At 34.2% G+C, this 13,360-nt stretch overlaps 1 protein-coding gene across 1 annotated transcript in view; it reads right to left on the bottom strand.

The window, feature by feature from the left end:
- Positions 1 to 2,044: 2,044 nt before the first annotated feature.
- The window catches only part of NRK (Nik related kinase), a gene marked incomplete at both ends in the record, with an annotated part of 135,068 nt that continues 123,752 nt past the window's right edge, over positions 2,045 to 13,360 (bottom strand). Inside the window, 5 exons of the mRNA XM_084258718.1 lie at positions 2,045 to 2,140; positions 3,809 to 3,948; positions 7,623 to 7,782; positions 11,976 to 12,125; positions 12,410 to 12,552. Of these exons, the coding sequence (XP_084114844.1) occupies positions 2,045 to 2,140; positions 3,809 to 3,948; positions 7,623 to 7,782; positions 11,976 to 12,125; positions 12,410 to 12,552 (689 nt within the window). The remainder of the gene's footprint in view (positions 2,141 to 3,808; positions 3,949 to 7,622; positions 7,783 to 11,975; positions 12,126 to 12,409; positions 12,553 to 13,360) is intronic.

The raw sequence follows: 13,360 nt of genomic DNA, 5'->3' as shown, positions 1-13,360 counted from the left end.
TCTGTAGATTCAGTTCACCACTATCTACGTTCACTAGAATAACAGCCACGGAACACAATGGGAGTTGATTTCCTAAAATAGTTTACCATCTTACTGTCTTAAAAATATGATTTTTAGATAAAGCTTATTTTTGAACCTTAAGTTTGAGTAAATACTATGAAGAAAAAAAATGAACTCTTAAAAGACTTGATTCTACATGCTACTTAAATGAGAAAATTTTCTGAAATTCAAATATAGCAAGCTCCATTTGCTCAGCAATGAGGTACTTGCACAAAGTTCCCCATGGCCTTTTTGGTGTACAAATTTATAATAATGAAGACTACTTCTAAGGAAATAATTTGACATAAAAGTTTGTCTTCTCTTTAAACTACTGTATTTAACAAGTCATTCGAGCTGTAAATACTCAAGGATAAGCCAGTTTTAAGATCACATTATTGTGTCACAGTAACAGAAATGTGAATCACATTCATTATTTCATTCATGAATTCAGGTTCTCCTAAATTCTCAATATTAAGCTACTGTACTCTTGATATAATTTGTTAGGAAAATCCAGATCATCATTCCTGGCACTAAGGTGCCAAGACATAATGTGATACATGAAATCACACACAGTCAGCTGCTTTTGTATTTTGGTTAACCAGGTAGTTTGAAAATTATTATCCCACTAGCATTGCCTTCAAATTTTAGAAGCAGAACTAGAGGAATTATATTGAGGTATACTTTGTGGTAGTTCTGTTGCTTCTCTACTGCCCCAGAACTAACCATGGCATTGAGGATGGATATGCAGAAATTATGCTTTTCACCAGGTAACAGTTACCATAGGTGACCAAACACCTCCTATCTCAGGCGTCTACGATAACATATTAGGGAGATGGACTAACATTTTTCACTACTTTAAATTTGTAGACTTCTGTATTTGATGAATGTAGTATATTTCTCAAAATCTTTTCATTTTTTAAAAATCTGTAACTGTGAGTCCTATAACCTGTAACATGTGGACTTTTCACTTCTAGATTAATTTCTGACTTTACAGAAATAAAAACATGGAAAAACACAAGTATTAGCAGCCAAGGTTTTTGTGGTTGCATTTCTGTTGTTTTCGTTTAAGAATAGGAGGGAAGTTTTTAACTGGTGGAATCTAGGATTGGAAAAACAGTTCATGCTGTCTGATGGTCACACTGTCAAACAGGTAAGAATTTTGATAAGTCAACCAATGTGTCCTGGGGGCAGATTTTGACGCCTACTTTAAAGTATTTTTTAAAATCCTAACCCTACAGTACATGTATAGGAGTTCAGTCCTGTATTCAGGCTTGCAAGTGTATTATTTGGTGGTTTATAAAAACAGCTATTGCACATCTTTGGGAGTTCTGAGGAAAATCAAGCATCTGAGGCTTTCTTCATTTCTTCATATCGGGAGAAAACCAGCTTAACATGGGAGTGAAAAGAATACAACTGGTCTCTAGCTGTGGCTTAACTGTCACGGACAGTGAGGAAACGGGTGGCCTTTAGTTTTTTTCCAAGCAGGCAGGTTGTTCAACCTTAAGTCTGGTTTATAGCATAGTGCTCATTATTTTGATTTCGTAATCTAACCTTTGCTTTGTTATAGGACTTTGCAAATTCGCACGTGGTTTGTTGCTAATTTTATTTTTTTCTAAAAAAATCTCATTCAGGGCCAATTCTTTTGAAAGTTGCTTGGAATATAACTCATTACAGGTTTTTTTCACCTCCATGTTGTAAAATCTGGATAGAGACACTTTTCAAACTGTCCAGAGTAATGTTTGAATTGAATTCACAGTAACAAAAGTTACAAAGATTGTGCAAAAGACATTGTACACCACTGGAGTACATAGAGCTTGCTATAGTTAATTTTATATATAAAGCTGCATTTCTCATTAAAACTATTCTGTGCTACATTAAAAGTTAAGTATCTGATGTAATTTTCCCCTAACAATAAAACTGAATACTCATTTAATCTCAGAAATTTTAAGATGCAAATTGCATATTTATGATTTTTGTAAATGTGATCGTAAATCATTGAAACCTTTTAAACACCATAATTGCTTTGGAGCTCTTCAAGTTTTCCAAGGGTCATGTAATAAACGCGGCTGTGGCGATTACGCAGGGTAGAGGTAAAGAACAGCTTTAAAAAAGAGAGAAAGAGACACAGTCAGTAAATATTTAATACATTGAAACCTGGAATTTGATAGATACACATATAATTTTAATTTGTCTATCAGCAAATCCAAACATTAAGCTATACTGTTATTTGAAACAGGATTTCCTCAAAGAATATGAATTTAAATTGACATGAACTCTAAATTATATATTAAAAATAACCTTTCACCATACTTATAATTGTAATTCCTATGGCTTAAATAAAAATAGGTTTTTCTAGGTAGCATTCGTAAGCTAATGTTCCTGATTGGTTTTGGTTAACAACGCATTTCCTTTTTAGAAACATAACCTAATTTCACCCAAGCTGGCTTTCTTTTTTCTTTTAACATAAGAAAACAACTTATTTAGATGCTGTTCACTAATTGTTACCAGTGTTTAAGTGGACACAGAAATTTTCTACTTAGTACTTTTCCTATCTCAGTGACAATGACTGACATGAATAGATTGATACTATGAGTTAAACTCATTGGCTTAGAGAAGAACATAACATGTAAATATGATAAATGGCAAAAACCAAGTTAGGTCAGAACATGAATATAAACAGCAAACAGAAAGCTCATCCTTGTTAGGACTCAAGCTTCCAACATCCACAATGGTTATATTTAGGAGGGCCAGTGACAATGATGGTGATGTTAATGCTTGCTGTCCTTGACTAAACATATTTCATGTGCCAGGCAATGTGTGAGATACCTACTCTCCATACATTACCACTAATTTTCACAATTGTATCCAAAACAGTTATTAAACTTCCAATTTGGAGTTGAAGGAACTAAGGCTCAGAAAGATTAATCAAACTTCCAGTTAGGTGGCAGAGCCAGGAATTCACCCTTGCCCAGCTGAGCTCAAAATCAGTTCTTGCCATTCTATTCAATACCATTGCAAACCAGTGCCTTTCTTTGATCATAGTGCCTTACCCTGGTTATTTAATATCAATTAAATCATCTGCAATCTCTTCCAAACATGAATGTTTCCTAGTTCTAAAAGGATTACTTCTTCACACTGTTAGTTCTCATATAATGTAAGGACTATAATGATTTTATATAATTTCTTCCATCTCAACTGCCTGCATTGATTGTTAAAATTGATCACATTATACAAATAACTGTCAAGTAGATTTTATTCTTATTCCTTGTAAAATGGACATAATAATACCAATTTATGAAGATGAAATGCAATAGCTTTTAAAGTATCTAGCACATTTTTTACCACATAATTAGATGTTTAGCAAGCATAAGTACTTTTTCCTTCTTCCGTTACTGGATTATGATGAAAACTATAAAAGTCAGATTTTTTCAAGCATTACATTTCAACATATCATATTAATATGAACATGAACATAATTTTGCTGCAAAGACAATAATGGATTTTTGCATCAAACAAAATAATGGCTAAGCTTTGTTAGGGCATAATTAGGATTTTCACTTTTTTTGAAGATGCCTTCTCTTTGAAATCAAATTTCATCATTTTCCAAATCATTGTTTCTACGGAAAAATGCAAAATTGCTTTTATCAACAGTATGTCAATTTGCAAAATACAGCCTAAATGTATTTATGGCCAGATGGAAGAGGACAAAATTTACAAAGTTAATTTTCATTGTTTGCTTTATTTTTGTGCTGGGGAATGTAAGCTATACCTTATCACCTCGGGTACACAGAAATCTCAGCTTCTTGATTGCTCTGCGCTTCAGTTCACTTTCCAGAAGCCTTGACTGCAAAGAGCGAACTTCAATGGCCTTCTGGCCCCATCCTGTGGTTCTCTGTGTACACTCATAAGCTACAATAAAAATTAAAAAATCAGAAAAACACAAAATCTATCAGTGATGAGAAATGATAACCACAGTTAACATTCAATTATTAAGAGGCTCATTATTACAGTTCAGGTAATATATCTTTTTTTCCTCCTTCTGTAGTCAGTCATTTGGCTGTCATGCTGTTCAGCAACGGCTTTCAAACCAGCTGTTATCATCACCATGACCAAAGCTGAATTATGAGGTCTTAATTAATTGCTGCATCCATACTCTACAAAACCATAGAAAAACCTAAGGGTTAATTCTAGCCTGATTCTAGAAAGTCAAATCTACCTTCCGCCTTTTTATGTAGTCCGTATGAGGTACAGCATTCCATAGGTTTTGCATTTGTGCGCAAGTGACATAATAGAAACCTAACTCTTCAAAATTAACACTTAAAAAATGACTTGCTCAAATAATGACTCTAGCAATCCTAATGCAATTCAATGCATTACAATATTATTAACAGGTCTAAAACTATTTTGATACTGTTAAGGCTCTCTCTTGCTCAGGAAATTTTTATTAAGATTTTAAGTTCGGACCTGTTTTATATTACCTGGTGGCAATAAAGATTATGACAATTGCCTTAAAGCAGAAAATCTAATTATATAAACACTCAAACAGTGACCTGAGGCAGAGAGGTATTTTCTGACACAGGGAGCAGTATTATTAAATGTTTCACTTTCAAGATTTTAGTCTTTATGTATTTTATGGGGAAGCAAATTTCTTTTTATAAAAAAAAGATTTATTTATTTATACAAGCACTAGGGTTCAGGCCAGAGGTGCAGGAGGGTGAGAGAATCCACCAGAGACAGAGCGGGGAGCAGAACAGGCAGAAGGACCACCGAAATACACTGCTGAGGGGAGCAGCGGGTGAGCCAGGAGAGGTCTGCCGCGCCACGTGGGAATCTCCCTGGCCAGCCAGGAATTGAACTGGTGCTGTGGAAGCTGCGGACAGCTTCACAGTGCTGCACTCCAACCCCCTGCGCCACCCGGGAGGCCCCAATTTCTATAAATAAAAAAATCTTAACACCTAAAATAATGTCAAGATTTTGAGTGAAACTATAATAAGACTACAAAACATCAAAACAAGGCATCTTTGTGTATTAATATGACTAAAATCAGAATTCAATTCAATTGACTTTTCATGTTCTTTTAGCATAAAGACAGTAAACTCTGCATTGATATATAATATAGCTTAAAATTTTTCCTTATTTTCTCAAAGATTCTAAGATGACTTAGTTTACATCAAAATTTATCTTACATAGTGTATACATGAATGCATGTGTGTATGTCTATATAAAACATGCACAAAAGGACTAATGGAGGAATAATTAAACTTATACAAATGATCTTTCAGTCATCTTGAATTTCTCAACTAAAACTTCCCAAACATTATTTCTGCTTCCTTTTACATTACAAATCAAAATATTTATGTGTATGAACTTAATGTCAAAATAGTAATGTAAACACTATCATATTTTACTCAAATGGCTCTGCTGGATGGAAACTTTGCAATTAAAATCACTCTAGATTTGAGGGAAGTAAGGGGAATCTGCGGCCCAAGTGATGGAAGCAATAGATCTAGTTTGTCTGCATTTGTATTTTTTCACCTATGTAAATTGCTTTTTTGTCAACAACCACACAGAGCAAAAATTTCTAAGCTTAATGAATGGGTTACATTCTGAGTCCGAGTATATAGTTCATATGGCATCACAGAATTTTTGCTTTAATTTTGAAACACATTAATCTTCCACCTAAACTAGCTACTACACTGGCTTGCTTATGATATGAAATCTAATGATTTTGACTGGGAATATTTAGCAATACTTGCTCTGATTGTTATGGCTCTATATATTTTTTTGATGACAGCAATGATATTATTATTTAAAACATTTATTGTATCTCAAGGAACTATAATATTAATTGGAGAAATATGGATGTAGGTTAATTTTAAATAGCAAAGCAGTTGTAAAAAAAAAAGAGTAATTAATTTCCCTAATATCAATGTTATACTGTAGTCTTTAGTATATTTTCAAAGTATCCTTAACACAAAACAAAACATCATGTTCTTATGATGATATAAATCACTTTACATATAGAGATATCTTTTCAAATTTTAGTAAATTGAAATAGCTTTTTGTTTTAAGTCAGAATTTGTCCTGCCTAAGGACAAAATCTGCACCAGATCATTTTTAAAAAGTTCCCTTTGATTGCTTGTGATTGTTGAACAGCATAAATATAGGGGTTTGTTCAGCTTACCATTTGAATTTCCTTATTGCCATTTCAGATTAACATATTGATCACACAGGTACTGCAGTTAGAACAAGATTCACTATTTTCAGTTTCTTTCATCTTAGATCTGTCAATTATATTGTAAGCATTTACCTTTTGTCTCTTAAAATAGTTTTAAACCCTCTGATTCTTACCTGTTTGAAGACATTGGACGTTTTCAGGACAATCCTTAACACTATGTATGCAAAAAAGAAAGAATTCTGCAGATGCAATGCACAGTGCCATCATCCCATAATGAAAAGTGTCCATTAAAAAGCAATTATTTCAAACTTGTCCTTAGAGCCACACGAGGATCACATTTATCTATTTTATGGGGATTTCAGAAGCTACTGATTTGTCTATTGACAAACTATGTTTTCTCTGTCTCTGTCTCTTCCCCTTGCTTCCCTGACCCCCTCACTCTTTTTCTCTCTCCCTTCCCTTTCTTCTCCTTCGTTTGAGTCTTTACATATCTATCTATCTATCTATCTATCTATCTATCTATCTATCTATCTATCTATCTATCTATCTATAAAAAAATCATCCTTCATTTTTGTACAATGTATGATTTCCTGTGTTTGTTTCATTAAACACCTCTTCCTTTCAGGAATATTTATCTTCCTTCAACTCATTCCACTCTCTCTAATAATTTTTACTGTTTATATGCATTCTGTTCTCTATCTAGAATTACCTTTGTAGCTATCAAAACTCAGAGACACACACAACAGTCTCAAGTTATTCAGGTTTCCCAAATCAGTAGTCTTGCATTGGTCAGGAAGAAAAATGTCCTGGCCTGATGAAGACGAAAGGGTAGGTTTCTTTATGTTGCATTTGGGTTGTACTTAATAGGCATTCCAGTTAGCCATATCTATGTCTTCTGCAAATGAAGGATGATGAAATCTTAGAACTAATATGTCAGATATTTAGTTTGCATTTGATCCTTCTACAGGAATATTACTCATTAAATAGAACACTATTGAATGCATGAAATAGAAATACTTTGCTTTTTTTATGACTATTTGGCAGCCCCCTAAGATAAAGGTAAACCCCAGAAATCCATGTGATGGAATGAAGAATTTTCAACATCTCTGTAAAATCTGCAAAGCAAATGGAGTTAAAACAAAAAGTATAGATTATTGTGAAATGAATTCCTTTCCTGTTTTAATTGCATAATTACTGCAAATGAACAACTAAGACAGTCAAAATCAGTCTTTTTGTGGTAGTTTTGTGGATTATTTAAGCAGAGGACAAACACACATGCATACCTTGCTGCAGGAATAAATATGCAGGATCCCAAATTAACCCTATATATTTTGAGAAAATGAAATACTTTAAGAGACAGAGGCTTATCTAGGATCATCTGAGAGAGGGAAAATTTTATACATACCCACTGAAGATGGTATATCTTTCCACACTTCGAGAATCTTCTTGAAGAGTTGTTCATTTGCTTCCAAAGAAAGGGCTTCAGCATTGAAGGTGAGCATCATGCCAATTCCCAGGGAATCAGGTAAAATGATGATATTCTGTGGTATAATGATTTCCAGGGGCTGGAATTATGTTTCATAAAGATTTATAGGTCCAACATTTTACCACTACTACTTTAAGTGAGGCAGATTGGCTGATCAATAAAGACCAAAAGGGGGTTCAAAGTACAGGCAGGAAAAGAAACTTGTAATTTATATTAAACACTATGCTATCCAATTCTTGAAAAGAGCCTTCCCTATGTCATAAAGTCATCGCTATATAATATTTTCCCTTATATTATGGAGAAAACCTTGTTTGAAAGAAGAGATATATTTCCAACACAGAGAAAGTCATTGAAATTTCACAAAGTATTATGTTTAGTGCCATAAAAATATATTACTTGTTAGAGTTGGATTTCAGATTCACTTCAGCAAATACTTTGGAAAGGAGGGTGTGAACCATGTAACAAATACACAATTGTTGGTAATCAGCCAATTCATTCATATCCAGAATAGAAAATTAACTTAAAAACAGCCTGAATTTCAAATGTTTACAAAGGCCAGCTATGTGATATTCTCTGATGCCTGAAATACAACAGTCATCAGTCATGCTCTTTTCACAAGAAATGAAGGATTTCTTATCCAAAATATGTAACCTTAATATAGACAAATTCAGAGACATATTAGGTGACATAATATGATTCACTAAGAAATATCCCAGAAAATCTAAATTTGATGATGCATAAAACAATGTGACAGAAACTCACTTGAACTGCATTGTCACATTAACAGTATTTCCCAGAGAAATGAGCAATTATCCATCTCTCCAAATTAGCAAGTTACAGAAATAAGGTCAGAAACTATACTTGCCAAACCCAGCGGACTCTGGCCAAGTGCATGAGGCCATGTCTCAGCAACAACAATCCTTAAAACTAAAATGGGAATCCAGAGGCGAAAAGCAATTTTAATGCGTTCCCTGGGCACTCGCATCAGCAATTAAATCAGAAAAGAGATGAAGGAAAAGAGAAAAAGAGGTTGCAGGAAAGAAGGCTGTCTCAATAAAATCTGTGTAGAATAAAACTGGAATGCTATAAATCCAGAAAGCCTCAGAGGTAATCCTCTTGTTTCTCAGATGATTCCTGAAGTAACCAGCTATTCTTTAGTACACAGGGCTGCCTTGTAGCATCACGGCTTTTGTAATCTAGCACTCCTGGAAAAGTATTATTTTTAGTATTCTGTTTCAGAAGACACTTTCCCCTCCCTTATATTGGAACTCTTCCTCTTTTAATGGGTCAAGATACTAGGACATTTAGCAAAAAATACTATTTTTAAATATATTTAAGGTATCCTAATTAGGTCAGAATATGATTTTTCCCCCTAAACACTCATCTTCTCTCATTCTTGTTTTTACAATAACTAACTGATTGCTTCAAAAAGAAAAAAAATTATCCTTGGTTGGCAGTCAAATGGAACATAGGGTTAAATCTTCTTAAACGACTTTTCAAATAAGCATAAACTTGGACCAATTCTGCAATGTTCAATATTGCAACAGCTTCAAAATATGGGCTATCTGACATGACATAAAAATAAGATTCAGAAAGCTATGGAAGATACTTCAGTTGAAGAGTACTATAATATTTATATGAAAAATAGCCTGAACTCATATCTATCTAAGTGGTTTTGGTTGGGTTTGGCTTAGTAATTTCTACATTACAAAGAGGATGATTTCTATGTAATCATAGGTGATAGCCACGTGATCAGCCAATTAGATCGTTAACATGACCAAAATGATTTTTTAATGTATCCACTAGTGATCTAAAAATTATTATATGAAAATTTTCGGTGTACAAAATATTATATTACCACAGTGATTTAAAAGTACAAAAATATTTCTCTCTAGACTTTTCTATAATGCTAAACTGCTAAAATTTCAATTGTTGATAAACTGAGGAAATAAAAAAAGATGAGGCAGAGAAAAATTATTTCAGTTCTTCTTTTAAATACAGTTTTCAACCCCAAAGACTTCACTAAAAACTTTTAGAAACAATCAATCAGTAAAGTGGCAGGTTGCAAAATCTGTTCTACTCCTATATGCAAATAATGAACTACAGGGGAAAGATATCACAAAAACATTCCCATTTATAGTAGCATCAAAGGTATTAAATACCTAGGAATAAACTTAACAAGGAAGTGAAAATTTTTTCAATAAAATCTGTAAGACGTTCTTAAAAGAAATAGAAGACACAAAGATGGACAGATATACCATGCTCATAGACTGGAAGAATTAATATCGTTTAAATGTCTGTCTTACCCAAGGAAATATATAGATTCAATGTAATTCCTATCAAAGGCTCAAAGGAATTCTTCAAAGAAATAGAACAAACATCATTGAAATTTATATGGAACCACAACAGAAACTGAATAGTCAAAGCAACCTTGGCAAAAAGGAGGAGTAAGAGTAGTATTGTATGCTTAGACTACAAACTACACTACAAGGCCATATAGATAAAAAAAAAAAAAAAGTATGGTATTAGAATAAAAATAGACACACAGACCAATGAAACAGAATTCAGAGCCCAGAAATACGCCGACATTTATAGGGACAATCAACAGTATACATTGGAGAAAGGAAAGTCTTCATGAACAAATGGTGCAGGGAAAATTGGACAGCTATATGGAGAAGAATGAAGCTGGACCACTCTCTCACACCACACACAAAAACTAACTCAAAATAGATGAAAGGCTTGTATGTAAGGCCAGAAACTAAATACAATGAAGAAAATATAGGCAAAACATTCCACGACATTGGTTTCAGGGATTTCTTTGGGAACTCAATTTCAACAGCAAAGAAAACAAAAGTAAAAATAAATGAATGGGACTGCGTAAGCTAAAAAGCTCCCATATAGTAAAAGAAACTTTCATTAAAACAAAAAGACAACCTATTGGATAGGAGGAAATATTTGCACATCATATATCTGACAAGTGGCATTATCTAATATCTACAAAGAGTTCACACAACTCAATAAAGGGAGAAAGAACCCAATCAGAAAATGGGCTTAAGGGCTAAATAGATACTTCTCAAAAAAAGATATGCAGATGGCCAGTAGGCACAAGAACAAATGTTCAACATCATTTATTATCAGAAAAAATAAAAATCAAAACCACAATGAGGTATCTCCTAGCTCCTATGAGAATGGCCCATATTAAAAAAAATACAGAAATAACAAATTCTGGTGAGTGTGTGGAGAAAAACAAACCCTTGTACGATGTTCGTGGGAATGTAGACTGACCGAACTCCTATGGAAAACACTGTGGGGATTCCTCAAAATATTAAATAGATATGCCATATGATCCAGTAATTCCACTCCTAAGTAACTACCTAAAGAATACATAGTCACTAATTTGAAGGAATATATGCACTCCTAAGTTCACTGCTGCACTATTTACAATATTCAAGTTATGGAAACAACCTAAACAGCCACTGAGAGAACAAATACATTAAGAAAATGTGGTATACAGACCCAGTGCAATACTAATCAGCTATTAAAAAGATGAATTGCCATTTGTGACAACATGGATGGAAGTGGAGAGGATTATGCTAAGTGAAATGTCAAAAGTAGAAAGACAAATGCCAGATGATTTCACTCATATATGGAATATAAAGAAATATAACAAGTGAACACACAAAACTAAACCAAAGCAAACCCTAGAAATATGACAGAAGAATTGAGGATACCAGAGGGGGAGGGTTAGGATGGAGAGTAAAGGGGGTAGGGGCCCAATTGACTCTGGTAAAGGATTATGGGTGCTTTGGTGGTGGGTGTGGTGTGGTAAATACATATGAAAAGATGTATGTCTCTAAGTCATATGCAGTGTTATATACCAATGTTATCTTAATTTAAAGAATTAAAAAACAAAAAAGGAAAAGGCACAAACTAATTCCAGCTGATAATGGCTAAACAGTAATCTGGGCCTAATACCAGATCTTTAGGTTCTATCTATTAACAAAAGTAACTTTGTTTAGGTAAAAACCCTATTAATTTTAAAACAAACACAAACACTATGCCAGACAAACACAACCTAGCTGTAGAACAGACACAGGTGTGTGTACTAAGAAACCATCAGTGATTTTTGTTTATTCGTAACTGCTTTCTGGTACGGAGTTCTTACCTTTTAGGTCTCAGTTCCAGTATAGATATTAATAATCATATTTCCAAATCTTTCTGACAGCTGGAAAAGTCTAATTGTGCTAATATAATAATTTCTGGGGATCTTACGTTATTTGGCAGGGTCACATCAGACATAACCTCAGTTTCTGCATCGATGATGTGATATCCATCTGCTGAGCTGAAGAAAATCTTTAGTCTTTTTTCAGAACCAATAGCCAGGTCAACTGTCACTGGCTTATGACCAACTGTCGGAAATACCTGTGGATATAAAACCAAATATGGCCAAAAGGCCAAAATGACACTCCAAGGCAAAAACTGCCCTTTCTTTTTGCTCAACAGGCTTATAAAACCCCAGTTTGATTTTTTAAAATTACATAATGTATTGAGAGACTATATATTACCACTTTTTTCGACCTGTTACTATAAGAATATAATTATATTCAGGTTCTAAAAATTGTGCTTCTCTTCAAAGGCTAAATCACCAATGATCACAACAGCTTTGTTTGGCCCTGCACTCCGTCTGTTGTCTTTAGATAGCTTGCCTTGAGTTTCAGCAAATGAAGTAGCTCATCTGGTCTCTTAAACCGGTTCGCTGGATCAGCTGCCTGTATTTTTGCCAGTATTCGTATATAGGCTTCATAGGACATGTAGTCTCCTTCGGAGTCTGCTGATTGATCAATGCATACTTGGTAGGGAATGAAAAAGGCCAGACATGTTAACCTACCATAGACTGGATGTACTCTAGGCTTCTATGTTCCTAGTCCAAGGAAACAAAAAGCCAAACAGGATTCATTGTCAAGTTCAGGTCACAGTAGAGGATGGGGCATCACAGGAGTCACCATACTGTAGTCATGAAGTAGAATTCAAGAACTGGAGTGAGGACTTGGACCAGGAACTGTATTTCAGGCTAGACAGAATGTCGGTACTTATCTTCTTTGCTTTCCAGCTCCATACCAGGCAACTCTGACCAATCAGCAGACACCCAAGAACAAACCCATATCCAAATACTGACAACTGACCCAAGGTCCAATTTACGGAGATCAGATCAGGGATGCGATTTGTTCAGGGCAGACCTAGGCTGTCTGCATGGTAGTCGGATATCCGTAAAACAATTAAATGTATTGTACAAATATACATTAAGGAGAAGTCAAAAGAATTAGCCCACCTTTATTGTGTATATGTGATATTTTAGCTTAAAAATTACCATGTGAACAGCTCCTGACCCAAGATGCAGAAATAATAGTTCATGAACATTTTGCTGGAGTCTCCCATGATGTATTCCTACCAATGATTTGTCCATAAACCATCTAGTTTTAAATCATCTGGAACATTTGCTAAAAATATAGATTTCTATACCCCACTCCAGACCTACCAAGTTAGCCTGGGGTTGGGTCTGAGATCTAAACTTTTAATAAATGCTCCAGATGATTCTAAGATATATCCCACATTAGGAGTTACTGGACTTTATATAATGCTTCCACTTCATTAATTAT

The sequence above is a fragment of the Talpa europaea genome (genome assembly GCF_964194135.1).
Source record: "Talpa europaea genome assembly, chromosome: X".
NCBI classification, from domain to species: domain Eukaryota; kingdom Metazoa; phylum Chordata; class Mammalia; order Eulipotyphla; family Talpidae; genus Talpa; species Talpa europaea.
This window is presented reverse-complemented; position numbering and strand designations above follow the sequence as displayed.